This window comes from Seriola lalandi, unplaced genomic scaffold, assembly GCF_002814215.2.
Source record: "Seriola lalandi dorsalis isolate HSWRI2012SDOR001 ecotype SW California unplaced genomic scaffold, Sedor1 jcf7180002054890, whole genome shotgun sequence".
Lineage (NCBI taxonomy): Eukaryota > Metazoa > Chordata > Actinopteri > Carangiformes > Carangidae > Seriola > Seriola lalandi.
In genome coordinates, this window is record NW_019525442.1 from 1 (window position 1) to 26,789 (window position 26,789).

General features: G+C 38.6%; 3 protein-coding genes across 3 annotated transcripts; all 3 read right to left on the reverse strand.

The window, feature by feature from the left end:
• Positions 1-9,614: 9,614 nt before the first annotated feature.
• On the reverse strand, positions 9,615-13,426 carry faslg (Fas ligand (TNF superfamily, member 6)). The gene is made up of 4 exons (XM_023429213.2): positions 11,413-13,426; positions 10,762-10,804; positions 10,586-10,648; positions 9,615-10,501 (listed from the first exon to the last, which is right to left on the reverse strand). The coding sequence occupies exons 1-4, from the start codon at positions 11,794-11,796 to the stop codon at positions 10,083-10,085; spliced, it is 909 nt and encodes a 302-aa protein (XP_023284981.1). The 5' UTR covers positions 11,797-13,426; the 3' UTR covers positions 9,615-10,082.
• A 140-nt stretch (positions 13,427-13,566) lies between these two features.
• On the reverse strand, positions 13,567-16,523 carry LOC111671955 (uncharacterized). Its single transcript, XM_023429207.2, has 5 exons — positions 16,430-16,523; positions 16,244-16,284; positions 16,075-16,149; positions 15,776-15,965; positions 13,567-14,594 (listed from the first exon to the last, which is right to left on the reverse strand). Exons 1-5 carry the CDS (start codon positions 16,494-16,496, stop codon positions 14,008-14,010), a joined length of 960 nt encoding a protein of 319 aa, XP_023284975.1. The 5' UTR covers positions 16,497-16,523; the 3' UTR covers positions 13,567-14,007.
• Positions 16,524-16,847: 324 nt separating this feature from the next.
• On the reverse strand, positions 16,848-21,989 carry caiap (CARD- and ANK-containing Inflammasome Adaptor Protein). Its single transcript, XM_023429218.2, has 4 exons — positions 20,822-21,989; positions 20,510-20,693; positions 19,441-19,663; positions 16,848-19,348 (listed from the first exon to the last, which is right to left on the reverse strand). Exons 1-4 carry the CDS (start codon positions 21,987-21,989, stop codon positions 18,599-18,601), a joined length of 2,325 nt encoding a protein of 774 aa, XP_023284986.1. The 3' UTR covers positions 16,848-18,598.
• Positions 21,990-26,789: the final 4,800 nt, after the last annotated feature.

Below are 26,789 nucleotides of genomic sequence, written 5' to 3' on the forward strand. Positions count from 1 at the left end.
AAAATGTCATAGTTTAGTAAGGCATAAAACGTCATAGTATAGTAAGGCATAAAAACGTTGAAAAACGTCATAGTGTAGTAAGGCATAAAACATCATAGTATAATACGGCATAAACTGCCATAGTATAGTAAGGCATAAAAACATCAAAAAACATCAAAGTATAGTAAGGCATAAAATGTCATAGTATAGTAAGGAATAAAAATGTGAAATAACGTCATAGTATAGTAAGGCATAAAAACATCAAAAAACATCACAGTATAGTAAGGCTTAAAAACGTCAAAAAACATCAAAGTATATTAAGGCATAAAATGTCATAGAATAGTAAGTAATAAAAACATCAAAAAACATCATAGTATAGTAAGGCATAAAAACATCAAAAAAACATCATAGTATATAGTTTTAAAAAAACTTCAAAAAATGTCAGTTTAGTAAGGCATAAAAACATCAAAAAACATCAAAGTATAGTAAGGCATAAAATGTCATAGTATAGTAAGGAATAAAAATGTGAAATAACGTCATAAAAACATCAAAAACATCATAGTATAGTAAGGCATAAAAACATAAAAAAAAATCATAGTATATAGTTTTAAAAAAACTTCAAAAAATGTCATAGTTTAGTAAGCCATAAACGCCATAGTATAGTAAGGCATAAAAACGTTGAAAAACGTCATAGCGTGGTAAGGCATAAAACATCATAGTATAGTAAGGAATAAAAATGTGAAATAACGTCATAGTATAGTAAGGCATAAAAACATCAAAAAACATCATAGTATAGTAAGGCATAAAAACGTCCAAAAACATCAAAGTATATTAAGGCATAAAATGTCATAGTATAGTAAGTAATAAAAATGTGAAATAACGTCATAGTATAGTAAGGCATAAAAACATCAAAAAACATCATAGTATAGTAAGGCATAGAAACATCAAAAAACATCATAGTATAGTAAGGCATAAAAACATCAAAAAACATCATAGTATATAGTTTTAAAAAAACTTCCAAAAATGTCATAGTATAGTAAGGCATAAAAACGTTGAAAAATGTCATAGTTTAGTAAGGCATAAAACGTCATAGTATAGTAAGGCATAAAAACGTTGAAATACGTCATAGCGTGGTAAGGCATAAAACATCATAGTATAGTACGGCATAAACTGCCATAGTTTAGTAAGGCATAAAAACATCAAAAAACATCAAGGTATAGTAAGGCATAAAATGTCATAGTATAGTAAGGAATAAAAATGTGAAATAACGTCATAGTATAGTAAGGCGTAAAAACATCAAAAAACATCATAGTATAGTAAGGCATAAAAACATCAAAAAACATCATAGTATATAGTTTTAAAAAAACTTCAAAAAATGTCATAGTTTAGTAAGGCATAAAACGTCATAGTATAGTAAGGCATAAAAACGTTGAAAAACGTCATAGCGTGGTAAGGCATAAAACATCATAGTATAGTAAGGAATAAAAATGTGAAATAACGTCATAGTATAGTAAGGCATAAAAACATCAAAAAACATCATAGTATAGTAAGGCATAAAAACGTCCAAAAACATCAAAGTATATTAAGGCATAAAATGTCATAGTATAGTAAGGAATAAAAATGTGAAATAACGTCATAGTATAGTAAGGCAAAAAAACATCAAAAAACGTCATAGTATAGTAAGGCATAAAAACGTTGAAAACGTCATAGTATAGTAAGGCATAAAACGTCATAGTATAGTAAGGCATAAAATGTCATAGTATAGTAAGGAATAAAAATGTGAAATAACGTCATAGTATAGTAAGGCGTAAAAACATCAAAAAACATCATAGTATAGTAAGGCATAAAAACATCAAAAAACATCATAGTATATACTTTTAAAAAAACTTCAAAAAATGTCATAGTTTAGTAAGGCATAAAACGTCATAGTATAGTAAGGCATAAAAACGTTGAAAAACGTCATAGTGTAGTAAGGCATAAAACATCATAGTATAATACGGCATAAACTGCCATAGTATAGTAAGGCATAAAAACATCAAAAAACATCAAAGTATAGTAAGGCATAAAATGTCATAGTATAGTAAGGAATAAAAATGTGAAATAACGTCATAGTATAGTAAGGCATAAAAACATCAAAAAACATCACAGTATAGTAAGGCTTAAAAACGTCAAAAAACATCAAAGTATATTAAGGCATAAAATGTCATAGAATAGTAAGTAATAAAAACATCAAAAAACATCATAGTATAGTAAGGCATAAAAACATCAAAAAAACATCATAGTATATAGTTTTAAAAAAACTTCAAAAAATGTCAGTTTAGTAAGGCATAAAAACATCAAAAAACATCAAAGTATAGTAAGGCATAAAATGTCATAGTATAGTAAGGAATAAAAATGTGAAATAACGTCATAAAAACATCAAAAACATCATAGTATAGTAAGGCATAAAAACATAAAAAAAAATCATAGTATATAGTTTTAAAAAAACTTCAAAAAATGTCATAGTTTAGTACGCCATAAACTGCCATAGTATAGTAAGGCATAAAAACGTTGAAAAACATCATAGTGTAGTAAGGCATAAAATGTCATAGTAAAGTAAGGAATAAAAATGTGAAATAACGTCATAGTATAGTAAGGCATAAAAACATCAAAAAACATCACAGTATAGTAAGGCATAAAAACGTCAAAAAACATCAAAGTATATTAAGGCATAAAATGTCATAGTATAGTAAGTAATAAAAATGTGAAATAACGTCATAGTATAGTAAGGCATAAAAACATCAAAAAACATCATAGTATAGTAAGGCATAAAAACATCAAAAAACATCATAGTATATAGTTTTAAAAAAACTTCAAAAAATGTCATAGTTTAGTAAGGCATAAAACGTCATAGTATAGTAAGGCAAAAAAACATCAAAAAACATCATAGTATAGTAAGGCATAAAAACATCAAAAAACGTCATAGTATATTATGGTAAAAAAAACGTTAAAAAATGTCATAGTATAGTAAGGCATAAAAACATCAAAAAACGTCATAGTATTTTGTGGTAAAAAAACGTCAAAAAACGTCAGTATTTTATGGTAATAAAAATGTGAAATAACGTCATAGTATAGTAAGGCATAAAAACATCAAAAAACATCACAGTATAGTAAGGCATAAAAACGTCAAAAAACATCAAAGTATATTAAGGCATAAAATGTCATAGTATAGTAAGTAATAAAAATGTGAAATAACGTCATAGTATAGTAAGGCATAAAAACATCAAAAAACATCATAGTATAGTAAGGCATAGAAACATCAAAAAACATCATAGTATAGTAAGGCATAAAAATATCAAAAAACATCATAGTATATAGTTTTAAAAAAACTTCAAAAAATGTCATAGTTTAGTAAGGCATAAAACGTCATAGTATAGTAAGGCATAAAAACGTCAAAAAACATCATAGTATAGTAAGGCATAAAAACATCAAAAAATGTCATAGTATATTATGGTAAAAAAACATCATAGTTTAATAAGGCATAAAACATCAAAAAACATCAAAGTATAGTAAGGCATAAAAACATCAAAAAACATCATAGTATAGTAAGGCATAGAAACATCAAAAAACATCATAGTATAGTAAGGCATAAAAACATCAAAAAACATCATAGTATATAGTTTTAAAAAAACTTCAAAAAATGTCATAGTTTAGTAAGGCATAAAACGTCATAGTATAGTAAGGCATAAAAACGTCAAAAAACATCATAGTATAGTAAGGCATAAAAACATAAAAAAATGTCATAGTATATTATGGTAAAAAAACGTCATAATTTAATAAGGCATAAAAACATCAAAAAACGTCATAGTATATTATCTTAAAAAAACGTCAAAAAACGTCATAGTATAGTAAGGCATAAAAACATCAAAAACATCAAAGTATAGTAAGGCATAAAATGTCATAGTATAGTAAGGAATAAAAATGTGAAATAACGTCATAGTATAGTAAGGCATAAAAACATCAAAAAACATCATAGTATATTATGGTAAAAAAACCGTGAAAATATGTCATAGTTTAGTAAGGCATAAAACGTCATAGTATAGTAAGGCAGAAAACGTCAAAAAACATCATAGTTTAGTAAGGCATAAAAACATCAAAAAACATCAAAGTATAGTAAGGCATAAAATGTCATAGTATAGTAAGGCATAAAAACATCAAAAAACGTCATAGTATTGTCAGGCTCAAAAACATAAAAAAACATCATAGTATAGTAAGGTATAAAAATGTCATAAAACGTCAAAATATAGTACGGCATAAAAACGTCAAAAAGCATCATATCATCATAATATGATAAGGTATTTAACATCATAATACATTTAGGTATAGAATATTATGGTATAGTAAGGCAAAACATATCATAGAATAGGAAGGCATAAAAATGTCAACAAACTTTATAATATAATAAGGTACATAACATTAGGGTATATTAAGGTAAAAAAACTTCAAAAAACGTCATAGTATAATAAGGCACGAAACGTCATAGTATAATAAGGCATAAAACGTTATAGTATAGTAAGGTACAAGAACGTCAACAAACCTCCTAATGTAGTATGACATAAAAATGTCAAAAAAACTCATAGTAAAGTAAGGCATGAAGATGCATGACATCTTCATGCCTTACTTTACTGTGAGTTTTGGTAAGGAAATAATTAATCTGCGTTGCCAATTAACCTAAGGTGCATGTTTTTGAACTGCAGTAGGAAGCTGAAATACTTGGAGTGAAGTTACAGGAAGAATATTTAAACTCCAGAAAGAAAGGAACAATGATTGACACTCGAAACCATGACCTTCTGATTGGAAGGTGACACATCTAACCACTGTACCACCATGCTACATCACAAACATGTCAAAACATAGAAGTCCACAAAAACGTCAGATAACGTCGTAGTATCGTAAGGCATAAAATGTCAAAAAACTTCATAGTACAGCGAGGCATTAAAATGTCATATAACTTCATTATATAGTAAGGTGTAAAAGCGTAAAAAAACATAATTTTATGATAAGGCATTAAACGTCTTAATACATTAAGGTATAGAACATCACAAAACGTCATAGTACAGTAAGGCATGAAAAGTTATAGTATATCAAGGCATAAATATGTCAAACAACATCATATTATAGTAAGGGATTCATTCATTTTCTACCGCTTATTGTCTAGTAGGGTCGCTGGAGCCTATCCCAGCATCTTTTCGGGCGAAAGGCTGGGTACACCCTGGACAGGTCGCCAGTCCATCGCAGGGCAAACACATAGAGACAGACAACCATTCACACTCACAGCCACACCTATGGTCAATTTAGAGTATCCCATTAGCCTAGTCCCCATTATGCATGTCTTTGGACAGTGGGAGGAAGCCGGAGTACCCCGAGAGAACCCACACTTGCACGGGGAGAACATGCAAACTCCACACAGAAAGATCCCACGGCCGGGCCGGGACTCGAACCCAGAACCTTCTTGCTGTGAGGCGACAGCGCTAACCACTGCGCCACCGTGCAGCCATAGTAAGGCATAGAAAGTCATATTATAGCAAGGCATAAAAACGCCAAAAAAAAAAGCTGCTTATATGGCTGCACTTTCAAATTTGCTGCATTGGCTGTATGTCTATTTCAGCCTTATATTGTAGTCACATTATCTTGTGTGTGAATCTCATAGCGGGAATTTATTAATAAGTTCAGCCTGCTTTGATGAATAAGTGGTTGCTTGTTCCTTATCTGGCATCATTGTGCCTCATAGTTCCACCTTGTGGCAATGCTAAGCACGACAGTTAAGTTGATTAAGCAAGATGTTATTTTATGTAATAGTTTGTAATATATTATTCTTCTGTCATTAATTTCTCCTCTTTCAGAAACCACACAAATATATGTAAACCCGCTTATTCCTATACACCCTGTTGTTTTATTTAGTAAAGTTCACTTATCTGAACTTTTTGGCTACTTGTGATTAAATCAGTCACTTCAGTGGTGGGCTGTGATTTCCCAAGGTATGAGAGAGAGAGAGAGAAAGGTCACTGTCAGTCATTCTCTTTATTAAAAACACTGTTGTGAAAGATTTCTATTTCCACCTAAGAAACATCACCAAATTCAAACCATACCTCTCCTTTAATGATCTGAAGGTTGTCATAAATGCCTTAATTTCCTCTCGGCTGGATTATTGCAGTGCTATCTGTTTGTGCATTAGCTTCCTTGTCTTGCAGAATGCTGCTGCTAGACTGTTTACTGGTACCAGGAAGAAAGATAACACCTCATCTGCACTTGCATCTGTGCTCTCACAACCAGTCAAGTATCGAATTTAGTTTCTTTTATTATTTTTTTTTAAAGCTTTACACAGTCTGGCATCCCAGTACATCTCAGAGTTCATTTTCCCCCTTTCCATCCCCAGACCTATCAGGTCCTCAGACCACCTCCTCCTGGCTGTCGCTATAGGTCGAGACTAAGGGGAAAGGGTAATTGTGTAATTGCTGTAGCTGCCCCAAAGATTTGGAACAGTTTAGATGTTTAATTAAGTGTTCCCCCTCCGTGGACACTTTTAAGGCTAAACTGAAAACCTGTACGTTATCTAAGGCTTTTGAGTCTCCTTAAAGTTTTATTTTTCACTTTTTTGTATTTCGTAAGTTTCCTCTGACCTCAGATGCTTCCACACAGGTACACTGTATGGTACAATTAAGCAGCTAATATCCCATCATGCTCAGTGGCATGTATGAAAATTTTGAGCAGGCCCAGTCTTTTTTCTGATTTTGTATCAAGACGACATGAGAAAAAGATCACTTTCAAAAGTGATTTTGAAAGCGGGTTCACTGTTGATGCATTTGTGGTTGGAGCTTTAGTCACAAAGATGTTCAACAGGCAGATGTTTCAGTAGGAACAGTGACTAAAGGGACATTAACATTTAGATCTATGCGAAAGACTTCAGTAAATAGGCTTGTAGATAAAGACTATGTCAGCAAGAACAGTCCATCAACTGTTCCATATTGTAGTCGGGTTGCAGTGCACAGACTGATCATTACAAAGATGAATCCACATTTGAGAGTTCAGTGGTGCTAAAACCATGGGCACTGGTGTACAGAGATGTGGAAAAAATGATATGGTCAGATGAGTCATCCTTCACCATATTCTCCACAAGTGGGCGGCTGAATGTGTGGGTTACACCTTGAGAATGGTATAGGCCTTAATACTTTAACCCTACAGTGAGGGGATCTGGTGGCTCTGTTATGCCTTAGGGGGTATTATGTTGGCCTGGTTTGGGTCCACTTGTCCCCTTAGAAGGAAGGGTCACTGCAAATAAACACAAAGTTGTTCTTAGTGATCATCTTTATCCTACGAGGAAACATTTCTATTCTGATGGGAGTGGTCTCTTCCAGGATGACAATTTGCTCATCCATAGAGCATGAGGGGTCACTGAATGGTTTGATGAGTGTGAAAATGATGTGAATCATATGCTATGGCCGTTGCATTCACCAGATCTCAACCCAGCTGAACACTTATGGGGGATTTTGAACCGACGTGTTAGTGCTCTGCACCATCATCATCAAAACACCAAATAAGGGAATATCTTTTGTAGAGTGTACTCCTACTAAGACCTTAGCCTACCAAGACACTTTATGTGGATTTTCCCTTTAATTTCTCACATTTCTGTAGATTGACACTGTTTTTATTGATTGTAAAGAGATCACTTTCTGATGCAATTCTTTTACAAGACGGGGGGGGGACAAATGTGAAGCTTCATCAGTCTGGGTTAGATAAATTGGGCATATTAGAAAATTAGAGCCTTTTAACACAAAGTTCCTTCTTTCAGCCATCATAGTAACTTTGTTTTTTAACTGGGCATGTCTTTTTATTATCTTAAGACCGACTTGTAAACCTACCTTTTAAATCAATGTTTCAAGCACATATTCATTCTTACAATACAAATGGGCATTTGTCAATCATAGCCTAGAAATTTTCTATGAATCAACTTTCAACATTAGCTTTTGTACAAATGCTGCATGAGCTCTGGCATGACAGTGGTGAACTTCATACTCAGTTGCTTTATGTGATTTGCTTTGCAAAATATTTTACCTTCTGTGTGGTGGTGTAGAAAGTCTCAGAAGCCTTCAAATATCCTCTGGTCTGCCTAAGTTGAGTGAATATATTTATCAAATGTCTAGTTGTAGTGTCTCAGAAGGCTACACATTATAAAACATGTCAGTTGGACACAAATACTCTACAAATATAAACACATTTCTGTTGAAAGAGGGAGGGACGGAAAGGAAAAAGAAGTAACTGCAAAATGAGAAAATGAAATGGCCGTAACTGTGTCTGTTCTGTGCACAGTTCATCCTTGTACTCTGATATCACTAGCATTTAGATACTCTCCAAAAATGACTATTATAGCATGTGTGTAGTTTGATGCAGATATGGATCCAAACAGATAAATGGAAATAGACACATTTTCTGTTTCTTTTACAGCCGCAACCCACGTTTAGGTCCACAGAATTCGTTACACTCAAAAAAAGAGATTTTAGGCAGGGTGTCACTTTCAACAGCCAGTAATGTGATGAGTAAAAAGTGACTATTGGAACAAGATGCAACCACAAGTCTGTTGATTGCAGACACAGATCACAGACCGGGTGATAGCAGTCCAGTTGAATTATGTTGCTGAGTTAAACAGTGAACAAATCTACGGTTTTAACCGAAAAAAATTGTCTTGTGAATCTGCATCTTGGAGTAAAAGACTCAAACAGAAACAAATACTAACACATACTAACAAATTAACAGTTGATTTGTTTTGCTCATTTGCTTTCTGAAATGTTGTGTACTGTGCTAAAAGTTGCAATAACATGTTCATTGGAAACAAAACAGTACATAAAAACGTGTCATGTACATTTTGACAAACCAAAACTGTTGAAACAGGAGTCCATTATTGTTTCCATTGATCACTAACCACTGAGAGTCTCTGAGTAATTTGTGGTTTAGCCAGAAATGACTGAAATACAAAGGTTTGTTCACGTTTAAAGGATTGTTCACATCTCACTGTGAGAAGCTTTGAGACAAAAATTACTATAAATGAGTTCAGATGTTTTCACGCTTGATTAAAGGAAGCAGAAAGTATTTCACAAATGAACAGCCTGCATACATGCAAGACCCTCATGAGAATCACACAGGAAGGAAACATACGTCAAATCTGCAACTGTTTTATCCCCCCATCTGTGCCCAGGCTGTGTCTTTGTGGTGAACAGAAAAGATACAGCGCAACAAGGGTGTTAAACTGCAAAAAAAAAAAGGTGTGCAGCCTTGAAAATGCACTGCACGGTGATCTGTACGCTAAATTTTAAACTGTCAATTAACCAGGAAATGTAACTATTTTCCACATTTTAGCTGCTGTAGAGATTATAACTGGCAGGTTATAAAAAAAACAAAAAAAAAACACCTCTCCATAGTAGGCTGCTGCTGTACCTCAGTGGAATATATGGAAATCAAGTTCATGATGTATTTATCTAAATACTTTCCAGTTTTCATGAACAAAACCCATGTGGGTGTTCCTTACATGAACATCACCTACTCAAACATGACACCCACTGGATTTCAACCAGAAAGACTTTGTTTATTAACTTAGCACTTCCTTGTTTCACCAAATGGAAATTAAGTATCTCTTTTATTTACTTCAAAGCAATGATCATAAAATCATTTTTATGTTTCATAACCACACATTTAGACATCATAAATGTCAGATACACACCAAAATAAATATTTTTGAAAAATGCTACAACTAAATCAGCATCTTAGTGTTAACTGACTATCAAAACATTTACATAAGGCACAATATTTGTTTATAAATAGGTGTGGAAATCGCTTCAATTAACCACAAATTAAAAAGCTGGCAATAAAAACAATGTGCAATATTTGACCATGGTTTTAACATCATATTCCGTGCAGTTATTATAGGTCATCGGAATAACATTCAACATAGGAATCATTTGGGTAAAGTGATGAGTAAGACTCACTCCTGTCTGAGACATTGTGAGCAGTTTACATTCTTTCATTTGAGTAAATATCAAAAAAAAAAAAAAAAGCTCATCTCCCCAAAATCTTCAGACTTTGTAGAGGCCAAAGAAGTTGCCATAATGTGCATGACTAAGAAGAGAGGGGTGCGATACATTCACAAAAACTTTGTCGTATTTCTGCAGCTTTAGGGCAGCGCTGAGGTAACTCTCTGTGGTCCAAGAGTTTTCCAGGTGCTTGGAGCAGAAACCTGCTCTGTGGGCCTCCATCAGGGTCAGAGGTGACAAATGTTTCGCTCTCCTCAAAAACACAGAGTGAATGAACGAGGATGTGGGGGAACAGTTCCTAAAGATCAGCTCCACTCGTGAGTAAATGTGGTAGAGTCCGCTCTCGTTGACCTGCAGACCACCATCTTCAATCTGGTAAGTCACTCCTCCAGATACGAACGCCCGACCTACCCTCGGCTCCCATCGCAAAGTCTTCCGGAATTCCCCTCTTTCAATCCGCCCTGCAGGACGAGAGACATGATGTTACCATATGTGCAGATTAAAAACAATCAGAGTATATCTTAACTGTGAATAAAGAATGTTACCCATCATATGTGCTGCAGGTCTGTTGTCTGTGTCTTGTCCACGCACCTCAGGTTCAGGGAAACCTGAAACAACCCTCAGATTAGAATCACATCATCTCTTCCTTTCATTTTTGTTTTAGGAACATTTTCACTTTGTAGGGGATTATTTATGTGTGGTGAGATATGTTTACACTTACCAATTTGCTTCTGTGCTGTATTAAACTCTGTCTCAGGTTGATCCTTCAGTGAAATGAAAGAAACAGAGAAAACTCAATACCACATCACACAAATTCTTTTTTTTCTTCAGCGCTGTCTTCTTAAAAGTTCTTTCACAGCTTGACTTAGAGAGGATATCCTGTCTCACTGGTCCACACTGACCACAGATGGAACGATTAAGTCCTTGGTTTGCATTTTTAAATGTCAGAGCAGAGTTGAGGTGTTTCACTCTTCAAATGGTGGCAAGGACAAATGTGAATTAATTATTAAACCTCACAGCTCTCAGTTAACTTTCCAACCAAGTTTTCCACGTTCCCACTTTACACCTATCACCCCCTCTCTGTGCAAAAAGAGACAAGTCACACCTTTTAATATTGAGCAGTTTACCCCCATTATAACTGCACAAGAAATATTACACACAAAGGAACACTATTAATATTTGCATTATTTGTCACTGACCAGCAATTTCTTCACTACTTTACAAAACTTCACCACCTCACTACTTCTTGATATTGTACACACTGCTGTAGGCACCATTACTTTTTCCAATCAGTAAAAACTCAGGTTTTCAAACTACATATATGGTTTTTCAATGTTCTCTTCCATATCCATCACAACCTGTGGTTCCTTACCTGTCTCATCTGTTTCAGTTCCATCTGCATATTGTGGATCTGGTAGGCTTCAAACCCCAGGGCTGCAAACACAAGCAGGAACAGCAACAGCACGACCAAGGCCAGACTGGGGCTGACTCCCATGAAGCCCCGACTCTTCTCACGGCTCCTCGCCCTCTCCTGGGCTGGCGGGAATGACCAGCAGGGCACAAGACTCGGAGGCTGGTCAGAGTTCTGACGACTTCCACCTCCATCCACGAGGAACACCTGTGGGAAGGGATAGCTCTGGTCACAGCTCATGTTGCAGGTCCTACTGTGAGACAAACTGTGTGTGCATGTATCGCTTCTGCATGAAGGAGGTGTGTACTGTTGTCTGAGCACCTCAGTCTTAAAAGGCCAAGGCATTCACCACCCACAAAACCCTCCCACATGCACATCACTTTTCACAAACTCACACAAGCCAAAAAACTATCATCTCTCTATCCCACCTTCTCCTCTCCTCTCCTGCTTTGCTGAATGGTATTTATGTATCAATACTGAAATTTATTAGGCTTTATCTCACAGTAAGTGACTTTGGATAAAATGTCTGCCAAATGAATAAATGTAAATGTACTAGTTCAACTATCTTTGTACTGTGCAGTGCACATATAGACAACTGTAGACAAGGCTGAAGGGAATGGAAGATACAGGTTTTGTGTGACCCCCTACTCACTAAGCACCACCAACTCATCAGAAACCTGTCCATAGGTCTGATGCAATATTCAGCAGCCACAAACATAGTCATCTGGCCTGCATTTTATAACAGGTCTTGTGAACCAGTTAACATGCTTTAAACATTCCTGGGGACTTTTTTGTGAGGTCTGTGCTGATTTTTCAGAGTTTTCAGAAAGTGCTCCTCCAAATCTGAACCATGTACTGAATTTGACTTTTCTTTAGGAGTAGGTCAAATCAAAAATGCTTTATAATTAATGTATTACTCTTGCAGATCAGTCTTAATGGGGTACAGTATGTTGGTAAACAGACAGCAGTTTCAGTAGCACACAGCGTAGTTCTTGGTGGGAAGATGCGGCTGCCACATGAAAAGGACTTATGTTTCTGCACTGGCTTCTGTGCCGGCTGCTTATGAAAAGCTGGTAGCAAGAGAGACAGCAATGAATTACAGAGGTGAGAATTAACCCCAACCAATACCTCAGAGATGAGCTTACAGGAAAGCTGAACACTCACTCCTCCCCTCTCAGTCTGGAGTTAATACCACTGTGGTCTCTCTGACACCTCTAGGTTTGTTTCCTAGGATATGGGGCAGTTACACTGCTTTTTCATTGTGGTTGTTGCAGTTTCCATAAGAGATTGCTTTTTATCTGCTGCTTAACCAAGAAAATTTGTTTCCAGATATTTATTAGCTCTTTGGTGATTCGCACTTTGGCTTGCAGTGGTTTTTGATAAAGGGCACTTTTCCACCTCACAGATAGGAACTAATTGCAAGAAATTACAAGAAACCAGCCTTGCAGTAGAGGGGGGCTGCAGCAGCAGTGCACTCTCACGCAGACCGACACTAAAACTTTGGGTTCTATCATTATGATTCACATCAACGGTTAAGCTAAGCCAGTATTGCATATTATGAAAAACATTTTTAGTAACTGCAAAGGAAGACCTCAGGCGCAAGCTCTGACCACTCCTGTAAAAGTCTTGTTTCGTTTTTCCTGGCCCCTGCAGAGAGAAAGGGAAACCCACCTTGCAACGTGTATATGACACTAACTAAAAGGGTAACTACGTCTAACTTAACCATAAACTGCACAGGGCCTGTTTTCTAGAAGCTGATGTGTCTGTTTCCAAGAAGTGTCATGCTGAAAGCGGTCCTCGCAGTAGCAGCAGCAGCAGCAGCAGCAACAGCAGCAGCAGCACACAGTGGGTTAGGTGGGAGGGTGGGGTTTGGGGTCTAACCAGGCCGTGTTCTGTGTTTCTGCTCCACTTAATACAACCAGACAGTGATGAATCACTGAATCAGCAAGTATCTTTACCAATTACTCTGTGCTTCTCACGGTTGCCATCCTTTCTGCTGCATAACGGAGCTAGTTGTGGTCATGATGAATCAGGTAATGCCTGAAAATGACAATGAATTTCTCAGCCCGAAATGAACGACATCAAGCAACATAACTTTTCCTCTCACACAGCAGGTTTTGCGAGTCTGGCTTTAATTGGAAACTGAAACATATCTTTTGTCAATTCAATAATTCATTTGACCCTTTTTCTGTTGAACTGCGTCATATTCTCACATGGGGGTGCATTTCACATTCTCATATCCTGTAATTGTGATTCACACTCCTCATGTATGAAGAAAAGAGTTAAATAGTACCCCCCAAAAAATAGTATGGCATCAAATGTAGGCCTATCTTTCAAAACAAATTTCAGGATTTAGTTAGAACTAAAAGTGAGAGGAAACTGACTATGTCATTTTCAAAAATGCAGCTACAATTATCATATTAATATTTTGTTAATGAGACCCACCACTTAGGAAGCCTTTGAATGAACACAGGACATGAGAGGTTTCATTATGCAATTCACTGTAAATTAAAATGTTGAAAATTGTGGACCAGTATATTTTATGATTTAAAAACATCATGTGTCACAGTCGTCATCGGAAGAAGAGTAACAGTCTAGTCCCAGGACATGACCAGACGTCTCCTCTGTTGTGCTACTGTTCCATGATTTCTCAGGTATCCTCTCTGCTGCTTCACAGTCTGTCTTACATGCTTGGACTCCACCTTTCTGTCCATTAACCAAACTCATCACTGTCCCGTCATCGTTCTCTGTGCCTCTACTCCTGCTCTGCGATGTAAATATTTTTTGTCCTGATGCAGAATTATTGAGGTTTGGCAGGCCAGACTGCAGCACCCTGGCTAGGCTCTGTGTTTGAAAGGAGTCGAGCTGAGCTGACAGTCCTCTGAACGCAGCAGTGGCCACTGCTAGCCGTGTCCGGTCAAAGGAGAGGGGCTGGTCCTGGTCTGCACAGACTGCCTCTGAGGTTTCTGACACCAGGTTGATGGGGACAGGGGTCTGAAATCTGGTCTCCGAATAGCTGAGGGCTCCCTGCCTCTCAGTGGCTGAGGTTTTGTGACATCCTGTCCAACTGCTGTCCAAGTCACTGTCAGCTCCATTCAACTGACTGCTGTCCTCCTGTGACTCACTGCGTCGAGGGGTTTTGACTGCGAACAAGAGTGACAACACATAGAGAAATGAAAGGAAAGGTAAGATGTTGGTGTCTTAAAGGAGTAGTTCACCCAAAATGAAAAATTTCAACGCAGATTAGACAAGTACTAGCAATAGAAAGTTCCTGGTTACACTTATGTTTGGCAGAGAGGGTTTTTTCTACTCCACATTCTCAAAATAGTTCTAGCAGTGGGTCAGAACCCAGGAGACCCACAAGTAGACATGGCGTGAGTATGTTGCACATAAATATACAAAATATGAATGTTTTATATGCTAAAACCTTCGCTACTTTTTAACAGGACAGGCTCTTGTCCCACAGTTATCTCAAGGAGGAGTCTTGCTGCGTTTGTTTTTTTTAACTTGCCCACTGGAATGGGGTAAGTGCAACTTGTTGCATATTAAAAATGGTGACTGGTATAGAAGCATTATTATTGGATTTTAATAAAAATTTAGGTTCACACACTTAAAACTGTGACACCTAAATATTAAGCAAAAGAAAAGGTGCAAATGTGACATCTTAGCAGCACTCAGAATTTTTATCTGTAACTAGAACGGCACTCAGCAGAGCACATACCTACACCAAGGTGAAATACTGAAGGAAATTTCAAATGAAAATGTTGAGGAAATGAAATATTACTGGAAACGGCCAGTAAGTGGAGATGGCCCATGCCCCATCCCTCCACCAAGTTTGGTGCAAATCAGTTCCGTACTTTTTGCCTCAGCTAAGGCCAATGCCAAACAACATACACCAGACTTCAGTGGGGAAAAATAAAATCAGATTCATAGTAAATGACACTGATCTGCCTCAAAATTGAATGGCTTCTTCCCTGGCTCATGCCCCATTCCTCCACCAAGTTGAGTACTTATCGGTTCAGTATTTTTTGTGTAATCCTGCTGATAAATAAACAGACTTGAGTGAAAACATAACCTCCTCGGTGGAGGTAATTGCCTTCTTTTTTAAATTCATGGTCTACTTAAATAGGTACAGATAGATAGCATGATAGATGTAATTGTGCTGCTGTTTTGACTGTATGGAAGGTGCAGAGAACAAGGTAAATACTGGATTTCTAGGACTGGATGTATGAAACAAGTAGTTTGAGCACTGCAATATATCATTTCTCAACAACATTTACAGTAGGCTATGTAAGAGGTGAGTCGCAGCCTTGAACACACTGACCGATGCTCGAAGAGTCTTGAGTCTCTGCTCTCCTTTTGCAGTATGCTCGAGGAGTCCACGGCTTGTGTTTACAGGAAGGGTCAAGTACTCGCAGTTTGGCAATGAAGCTTTTATACTCTCTTTCTAAAGCCTCAATATGCAGCTGGAACTCCGCTATCTTCCTCTCTGGGTAATGAGAAAGCTGGGATTGCTGGGAGCAAAAAAAATCAAAAACAGGCGAACCAGGAGAATTCAATCTTCAACAATCACTTATGCACTGCATTAGAATCTATTTCACACATTTAAATTGATTCACTTACCTGCAAATAATACTCTATATCATTCTTAATGGTGGGGATCCACTTTTTCACAGAAGAAGCTGAATTAAGAGTGGACTGTGGAAGAAAAGGTTCGGCTGAAACAAGCTGTTCCAGGTAAACGTGACATGAGGTGAAATATTAACAACTTGGTAAAAATGAATTACTTTACCAGCTTGGGTCTCCGCTCGTGCACATCTTTGAGGCGTCCCTCTGTACAGGAAGTATAGAAAGACTTATGAAACAACTGTAGCTTAGCATTACTGCAGCGGTTCACAGATACAGTTAGTCTTCCGCACAGCGGGAGGATTTTATCAGCATTAAAGGTCCGTGTTGGCTCTGGCTACAAGCTGCTTACCCTCTCTCTCTCTCTGAAGCCACAGTCTGTTCAGTCTCCCCTGTTGCTTCTCCTCATTTCTCGCCATTTTCACTTTACTCTTGAGTCTGGCGCAGCCAAAACAACGTCACGTGACACATAGTAGCCCTCACGTGACACTTACATACCGCGAGAGCAACCTGCTAAGTTATCAAAAGTGCACTTGCCTTGCATGATCACATTTTTTTGCAAAATACTCAGAATATTTTATTCTATTGTGCTTAGTGCATTGCTGTCTGTGCTTTCTATTTTGTATTTCCTTTCTGAAGATTTGATAGTAACTTCCATTTAGTGTTTAACACTTTTTATGATCACAGTTCTTGTTATACTGTCTGTCCTGACTGGTTGCATGAAAAAAATAAATCTTAGGTCATTTTAATCATCACTTTAATCACTTTCATCATGGCTGGTGGGAGCAGGGACAGTTGCATCATGTTGCATGTTGGTCTATTTTATTATATTGCAACTGTCTCCATACTCAACAGTCATACAAAAACAGATACAACAACAAAAGGTACATTACATCCTGATGAACCTTATGGATAAATAAATATTGACGCTGTTTTAAAGGTGCAATCATTTCCTCCTTGTGTAAAACGATCAGTCAAAATATTGCTATGGACTGGTGTGGTTGAAAAACGTACTCTCTGCTGCTCCAATGAGCTTCATGAGAACAGTGTGGTCACATGTGGTTTCACCATGGTTACATCCTAGCTTTGTGACTTGTTTCTAGGTCATGAGAAGTTATAGGCATATTTTTGTCAGCATCGTGGACAGCATGCCATGTGAGGAAACTTGTGCGTATGTGGTGGCCTATTTTGTCAAATTAGTTAAACAAAACTTGAAATGAAATGAAAAATGAAATATGAAAAGATAAAATGAAGTTATCCAGAATTTTGCTTTGTTTTGAACTTTTTGAGGTCTTTGAAAAAAATAATATTCCAGCTCCAGTTTTTTTTAATCATTTGAAAGCCCAGCAACGTTGTCACATAGGACAGGCCTTGTCTATGTACAAACAAAACAAATGAACTGTGATTTTCATAAATACTGTACATTGTATGTAAAACATATACATGTTGCAACTGTCCCAGGAGACCAGTGCAACTGTCTACAGGCATCAGGCCAGTTGCAACAGATGAATTCTTCTCTTCAAATGTAAATTCTGAGTTTCTTATCATAGACATAGTTTCTGATGTGGAAAATAAGCTGACAGATATGGGTTTAATATATTAAAATAGTGTTGGTGTAGTGTAAATAGTCTGAGTAAGGGTTAGGGTTAGGGTTAGGCTTTCTATTATGTGTGGTGGGGAATGCTGCTCTAGTGTAAATTAATAACTGTAGTATTATGTGTAGTGCTAGTGAGTGCAGACCCAGGCCTGACACCTCTACCCAACTCCCTAATCAGGGGCATATTATATAAGGCCGATGTTGGCCTATGATCTTGCATTTTCTGATATACGTAGACTGATTCATAGAATGCAGAAGTGATGTGATGGTCGTGGTGTGGGGGAGTCTCACGTAGTTTTGGTGTCAGTCACGTAGCATTTTGATCTTTTTTTTCAACAACCATACCGAAAGAAAGACTTCATTGGAAACCTGACGTGCATCACCAGCCGTCATCAGACCATAGTCATCACAACTAGCACCTTTGCAGATTGTTATATAGATGATAAGTAAAATGTTTTGTGCATCTTTAACCACATTTTTCCGGCTAAAAAGAAGTCGGCACACAGCAACCGAAGTAAAATCCATTTTCAACATTATGCACACATTACAAACCAGATTCTTTCTTTTCATCTAAGCTTGATGGCTAATTCACATTAAGAAGACATATTTCTGACTTGAAATCTTTGAATGCGATACTGATCTAAAGACAAAATACTTGTTTCCTTGTTGTACCCTTTCAGGGAGGTCTATTTCAGAACTGGCGTTCGAGAACACTTCAGTAGTATGGATAGTTTAGACATGGGGAATTATGTGTCATTGCTACATACTTGCTGTTTTAAATGAATTTTGTTTTTATCTTAATTTTTTTTTATCTGTCAGGTAATTTATGCAAAAGGAGCATATCTTCACAGGTTATGATTGGTAATATCACGATCATTAAGCTAACTTTTCAGCTCCTGACATTTTCTCTTAACTTCTCTCCCTCTACTTGGTGAGAACCATCTTTCTCTTGAGTAAAGTTGCAATGTTCTCATGTTCTGGTGTGTCTCCACTCTCCGCCACCTGCAGTGGTGTCTTCCCCACATTATTTGTAGCCTGCAAATTCACCCCTTTCTTCCGTCCCATGTGCCCAGCTTGGCCCCAGTTTACAAGCGTCTTTACTACCTCCTGGTGTCCACCTCTGGCAGCACAGTGCAGAGGAGTGTCTTTACTGTGATCTGTTGTGTTGATCTTTGCCCCCGCCTCCAGCAGCAGCACAGCCACACTGTCATGGCCCTTCTCAGCTGCAACATGAAGCACTGTTTTCCTCCATGCATTCCTCTCCTCCCTCCCCTTACTGTTGAGTGACTGTAGAAGAGCTGAAACCACGCTGGCATGCCCACCAGCTGCTGCGTAATGTAGAGCCGTGGAGCCATCCATGTCTTTGGCCCCTCCCTTTGCCTTGTGGGACAACAGTGAAGTCACAGCGTCTAATTTCCCCTCCATAGCAGCCAGGTGGAGGGCAGTTCTTTTCTCATTGTCAGTGGTGCTTGGGTTGGCTTTGGCTGACAGCAGCAAATCCACCACACTGCTCTCTCCCTGGGAAGAGGCTGCCCAGTGCAGAGCTGTCCTCCCCAGCCTGTCCTTCACTCCTGGATCTGCCTTGTCTCGAAGAAGCTGGATCACTGCGTCTGCATGGCCCTGCTGACTGGCTAAATGCAGAGGGGTCAGTCCGTCCTGGGCAACTGCGTTTACCTAAAGAAATGACACAACTCTCAGGCTCCACAAACATACTACAGTAACTATCTGCAAAACTGACACCAATCACCAACTGGTTTGATAATTACCTGTGCTCCAGCTTTTACCAACAGACCGACTAAGTTTGATCTATTACACTGAGCAGCCAGGTGTAGAGGGGTTAGAGCTTTAGGTCCGGTGATATTGGAGTCTAATCCCTTTTCTAGCAATATCTGCACTATGGGCACACTGCCACTGTGAACAGCCAGGTGCAAGGCTGAGGAGAGGTCAGGTAAAGTAGCAACCAGTTTGGCCTGTTTTGCTACTAGCACTCTGAAATGAAAAAGAAGGTCATACATAGAAACATAGAAAACATACGGTGCATAATTAGTAACAAGAAAGACCTGCAGTAATAGACAAATAGAAAATTAGATATGATATAGGAAGAAGGAACTCCATATCTGTGTATGTTCTGTGTGTGCTTGCTGTTAAGACATGTTAATATATCATGCTATGTTGTACATGTCATGGTTTGTAGAAAAAATTTTAAGTTTGAAGTTTATATACTATTTATGCTGCAGATACCCCATCACCCTCCTCCCCACAGATCTGACCTCTGAGGGCACTGAAATTGCAGGGCTGAAAGGGCTGCAGTAACTGAACCAATTTTTAATTTGTCACTTATGTTTATGCCAGAATAATTTAAGCAATGAGATACAGATACAGGCTTTAAATTGTAACATCGAATATGTCCTTGTCATGGGACAGTGAAAGGCAGCATATCCTTACACTTATTTGAGGGGCTGGAACTAGGGAATATTTGGCATTTCTTTCTTGTGGATGGTCATAAACTGCTGATTGATTAACAGAATAACACCCATTTGATTTTCTGTCAGTCGATTAACCGATAAATCAATTGTCTCAGCTCTTGCTACATGTTTTTTCTCTGTAGTCTTTCTGTGGATCATGCACCTCAACCGCCAACAGTCGATGGAAAGAGATTACTTTAGAGGAAGAGGATGAGAGAGAAAAGGGTAAACATTTTTCTTTGTGGTATTAACAAAAAAAATCAAGTCACTGATAATACCCCAAACTAATCAGATTCCCTCCAGTTGAATGTGTAAAGGAGCCATGTCAGTATGTTATAGCAACACTAAATCCTTGTTGGAGGACAGTTACCTGAGGACTTCAGTGTGTCCCAGCTCAGCCGACAACAGGACAGGAGTGTATCCCTGTTTGTCACACAGGTTCAGATTTGCTCCGCTGTCTATCAGAGCATTTACCACTCTATCATGGTTCTGTCTAACAGCTGAGAAGAGAGCAGAGCCCAGTGCTTCCTCACTCAGAACCTCTTTGGCATTAGCTGTGGTTTGAACAAAACATAGCTTTATTTAAGTATAATTAACACCTCACAAAAGAAGTCTACTGCATATGGATTCAAGATGTGAAGTAACATTACTGTAAGTGTTACAGTCTGGTGAAAAAACTCACCAAGCAGCAGGCGGAGAATTGATTCTTGGTTGAGCTTAATGGCTTCATTTATAATGTCATAGTCAACTTTAGCTCCTGACTTTAAGAGGACACTCGCGGTTTTCTCATTGCTCCTAGCAACTGCATAAAACAGAGCTGTTTTGTTAAAGTTGTTTCTGGCATCAACAGCGGCCCCAGTCTGCAGCAGCAACTCAGCCAGCCTCCAATTGTCTTCTGTGGCTGCCATGTGGAGAAACATGTCCTGTGTGTGGCTGTCAGACTGCTTGGCCTCCTCCTTCACCAGCACTTTCACAGAATCCAGGTGCTCATTTTCTGCTGCCAGGTGAATGGGAGTTTTGTTGTGGAGATCCAAAGTGTAGATGGAGGCACCAGCCTTTAAGAGGGCCCTGACTATGTCTGTGTGACCCCAGCTGGCTGCACTGTGAAGAGCTGTGTGACCATTATTATCCTGCAGCTCCAGTCTGGCTCCTTTACGGGTCAAAAGCTCAATGATGGATAGATGCCCGTGCTTAGCAGCTACATGTAAAAGAGTCTCATTGGAAGAACTGACAATGTTAATATTAGTTTCTTCTTCTAACAGCTTTTCCAGCAGTACCTGCTCTCCATCTGTAGCAACCCTGTGAATGTGGTTTTCTGGTTTACATTGTGGCGCCTCATTCTCCAGAGGCACAGTGCTGCTGTCTTCAATCTCAAGGCTAAATCTTTTAGTTTTTTCAATGGGAAATAAACTACTAGTCTTCTTATGAGTCTGGGTGGCAATTCCTGCCGTTCCCTCCTTTTCCCTCTCCAGCAAATATCCAATCAGTTGTCTGCTTGTGTCTCTAATATGTTCGTTCACATTCCCCAAATAGGTCTTGATTTGCAGGTAAATGTTGGGCTCTGTCAACATAAGACAGGGATGGAAAAACTTCCGACATGCCCTCTCACCTCTGGCCTCCATGATGTCAAGGACCCTGGAATTCTGATCTTTGCGAGTCCTGATGGTCAAAATGATGGATCTCTTGGCTGCTGTCATGACCCCCTCTGTGACCAGGAGATCCAGTAGATCCTCAGTATGTGAGATCCCATAAACCAGATCCTTTCTCTTTGTCCGGATCACATCCACAGCATACGGGTTGATATAGTTTGATGCTGCTTGAGCATCAAAACCCTTGATTATATTGAACATTATAAATACACTAGGAATGTTGAGTAGAAAACTAAAGGTGTTCTTAGCCAACATAGTCAGCAAGTCATTGTTATAACTTGTTGTTCTGGCTGTGTGTGTATGCGTGTGTTTCATTCCTTATTGCTGAGGAAAATACCTTGCCCTAGCAACGGGCAGAGGCCATTCACTGTACAGATCTGTCCAGCTCAACCTGCCCTTTGTGAGATTATGTGACCAAATAACATTGTTTGTTTTCATTTGATGCAGCACGGTAGTTATGACAGTGGTCATACAGTGATTTTATAGTATGTAATTGAAATACTAATAATAATAACTAAAAAATTCCTGAAGAAATTTTGAATGTGCCTGCTGTTTGGTGCGTATCCATCACACACATTTCAATCTCTACAGAGGACGTTACTTTGAGTTTCATTCATGTTGTAGAGAATTATCCTAACTCTGACCTCAGTCCCTGCAGGTATCCCTCAAAAAGCTCTTTGAAACCATGATGACTTGCCAAAGTGACCTCACAATGATGATTTGGAACCTAAATTTGTCCCTAAACCATAGCAAGACATGTATACACACATGTGCATGCCATAACAGAAGTTGATCTGCAAAAGCTTCTGTGATTTCTCCTGCTAGAACAGAATAACATGGACAACAGTAAAAAAAAGTTAATCAGTCTAATTAGCCAATCACAGTCAGTTTTGTGAAAGTTTGGGCAGCAACTGCACTTGCGCACTTGTGTGTGTCTGTCAATGTGCATGTGTGTGTTGTTGTGTGTGTCAGTAGAGCTGTCTACCATAGAGCATCCGAAAAGCTTGTGTTGCCAGGTTGAGACACCTATACAGTTAATATCTATAAGGTGGTGATGGTGTTCGTGTGTCTGTCAATGTATGTGTGTACGTGGTGTTAGAAACTGCCTCGGCTTAACCTTTGAACAGCCCTTTGAAGTTGTCAGGATCAGACAAAATGACCTCACAATAATGGTTTTTAACCACATTTGTCTTCACAACTATTGAAAAACATATATACACACACAAAGAACCTCACAACAACATGCACACACAAGTACACACAAATACACCGTGTTGATTTACTTTCACTTAACTCATACCCGAGTTATAAGGCTTAGAGTTAATGAGTCTAATTAGCCAATATGAAACAGCTTGTTCATTTCTGCCCGGTAACTGTCAGTAGCACCTGCTGAGACACATACGCTATGGTGACTGTGGCCACTAGGGGGAGGAGGGAAACACACACACACACACACACACAATCCCCTCTGTCTCCCCAGGCCGCAATAGCTTTTAAAGGGGACATATTATGCTCCTTTTCAACAAGTTTGAATAAGAGGTCCCCAAAGCCTGTCTTTGAAGCTTCTTGCTAAAAAATCCACTCCGATCCTATATTTCAGCATGCCTGTAAACCCCTCTTTTTCAGCCTTGTTCAGAACAGGCTGTTTCTGTGTCTGTAGCTTTAAATGCAAATGAGCTGTGCCTGACCACGCCCCTCTCCGGAAGGGGCTGCCGTTCGGGCTTCTGGCACCATGCTCTAATGTTTACGGTGACCGTGACCGGCGACGGTAGCGATTTGGTTCAACCACACGACTTTTATCCAGAATCTGACCCAGAAGGAGAGGCTGCTGAAGAAGTTCAAACTCTACAACTGCAGCAGGACGTTTCTGAATGGTTGGTATCCAATTTTGTGTATTTTGACATTACATTTTCAGTTTGTTGATGAGTGCCGGCACACAGTTACTAACATGTAGCTAGGTAGCTAATGTTACTGGGAGCTCTTTTGGTAAATAAGCACTATTGTGAATTGTGTAATGTAGTTACCTGTCATGCCTCCTTAGATATACTTTTACAGTCTGAAAATGTTTGTTGTATGTGGACTGCTACAGGTGTTCAATGTTCAATGTCTGCTGACAAAGTAAATCATTTTTCTCCATGTTTTGAGCAGAGATGCTCATCATGACATCTTCCTTTATGTAGTAAATTTATTTTGTGTATTACAATGAAAGCTGTAAATCAGCATAAACATGTCTGACAGCAACAGTAATCTTTCGTTAAAGACTAAACTGTGCAGTTTTCTACACTACACTGTTGTCAAGCTCCACATTATATGCAATAAGTGACATGTTATAAATTACCTATGTTATATGCGCTTAATATGTAGCCAAGCTTACTTCTTACCCACCTTAGCTCCACTGTGTGTCAGTGTTTTAATTTCATAAGCTTTATATTTTGGTGACCATGCCCACAGAAGCTGAGAACATCTGCTGCTAGGAGATACCACAGGTAGCATTCTCACTGCACAAACTAATCACTAATTTGTTTTGATTACATTACATTAATAATAAACCATAGCATTTACCATTTGCAATTCACTGTAGGTTACCAGACGGCTATGGGAGATCGACGAAGATTTACCATGTATGGTAGACCATCCTGGGTTGGAGCCGCTCTGCCTCATTGTGTTCTGCCTGCAACATGTACCGCACTGACTATGGTCCTTTATGGTTGAGAGGAATACACCAGTACGTTTTGCTTCTTTGTTAAAACATAGTTTCAATCTAAATAAAAGATGTTAGGCAGTCTTGTTTTACTTCAGTGCACATAATTTTACAATGGTAATAACAGACCACAAATAGAGTAACACACCCTCAAATGAATTAGTTTAGCTGCTCTTTGATTTGTAAAGTTCTTCTATCAGCAGATAGTGTGCATATAATATATGAATTCAGAGGAGTCATTTCTTTAGTAACAATCAAGTATTTATTTACATCAAATGAGGCACTGTAGGATTCACTGGATCCATAAAAAAATTTGTGAGACACATCATAGATATATGTTTGCAAGACTAAATGCCCTGTCCAGTTGTTTTAGTCGATACAGGTATCTAGTCTATAGGAGCTTTGTGAGCTGGTGCTGGGGCTTCCTTGGTCGCAGAATCTGGGTCGTCATTCCAGCCTGCATGGTCCTGCGCATCCATGCCGAGTTTCCTGACGCCACATGCCAGTACGTGGGTTTTAGACTGGCCCATGATAGAACCGGGACACAGAGCTGGATATGACCTCCTCCTTCTCCTCTCAGGCCGCTCGAACTGTGCAGTGAGGTCCTCTTGGATGGGGATGGCCAAAGCAGCTTCTGTGTTTTTTACAAAACAATGACTGAAAGTCTGTTTCTAACTACCTCCTGACATTTTCTTTACTGTATTTTGTTGTTGATGGAACTGTCATAACATTATACGTGCAATACTTAATACAATGTGTACAAAACATTTTTTTGTTGAAAAATAAAATAATATAACACACCTTTGGAAATTGGACATTGAACAGTGGTTCTCCTTCTTTTGTTTGGGCTTGTGGTCGGTCAGGAGTCTGGAGGTACAGTAAAGAGAAAATCAAAGATGTTAATGTTGACAGAAACCTTAGCCTACACACTCTCACAAGTTCTAAGTAACCACAGCTTCATTTATCTGCACATTATTCCAAGACTGATAAATGACTTAGGTTTATCGAAAGTAGATGCACTTCAGATGGCTACAGACCTGTACTTCTGATGTGAGGCTGAAGAGTCTTCAAGGATAACTGTGTGCCTGCAGTGGGTCAGTCTGGCATGCAACATCCCTTGTTGCAGGAAGCTGTATAGATGCACTTGATGTGCTGGCATGAACAGAGGAAACAGAGGCAGTAGTTATGGCAACAGTTGCAAGCAGTGCAAAAATGATAACAACAAATACACTCAATTGTGTGTAAATTGGGTTGTCAATAGCTTGTAAATGCTGCAAATAGCTCACTATATGTGCAAAATGCAAAAAATCTGCATTACAGACTATCCCCTTGGACATATCCCCTTAACTCTGCGCTTATCTAGATATTCCCTACAGGCACTGTATCTGTAAACATGATATAAACGTTAAAACGGCCATCATAAGGCATGACTCGCACAAATAACTTTCACAGCACTAATAAACAAGCCCGGACACCTATGCTAATCACTACAGAGCCTATTTTTAGTCCGAATTTTACCAGCTTGACTTTACAGACAGCTAAAACGCCTTTAAAGTATAATACATTTAACAGGGTGGCTCTAAGCAATGTCACACGGCGATACCAAGCAGAAGAATTGCATACAATCTGTACCCGGCTATACCCGGCTGCGTGTCGACGATGCTAAACGTTAGCCACATTAGCTGCCATGCTAACAACACACGCAACAGGCTCTCGTGAACATATAGTAAAGCAACATAAAATTGTAAAACTTACAGCTCCCAAGTTCAAAGTTGGGTCACGGACAGTCGGTACTGATCCAAGCTTTATCTTGAGACTTGTAGCAAATCCTGCATTGTACTGGCCCAGGTTGAGAAAGCAATCCGAGGTGAAATGGTTAGCACACACGGAGTGGAGCGGGTACATTTCCATCAAAAATAAAATTAATCCACCGGGTCTTCAGATCCTCGGGTGTAGGGGTTAAAAAAAGATTTCTGTGTTGGTTTGTGCAGCCAACAACAAAGCAACTACTGTGTTTCCCTCGTACCTTCGACATTGTTCTACCGAAAGCCAGTGTTCGCGAGGGAAGTAACGATGCCGTCTGCAACACGGACTCAGTGGGCGGAACACACACCTAGCTCGGGGAGTGTCACGCACCCGGGGGGAGGTGGCATCGCCCTTCTTGACGACATCAGGGGAAAATCTCCAATTCGCCCGTTTGAGCACACATTTCTTGAAAGGTGGAGAAAGCAAAAGACGGAGAGGATGGACTTTTCTCATGTTTGGGGGGTTCGTAGACATGCCAGGGACACATAATACTG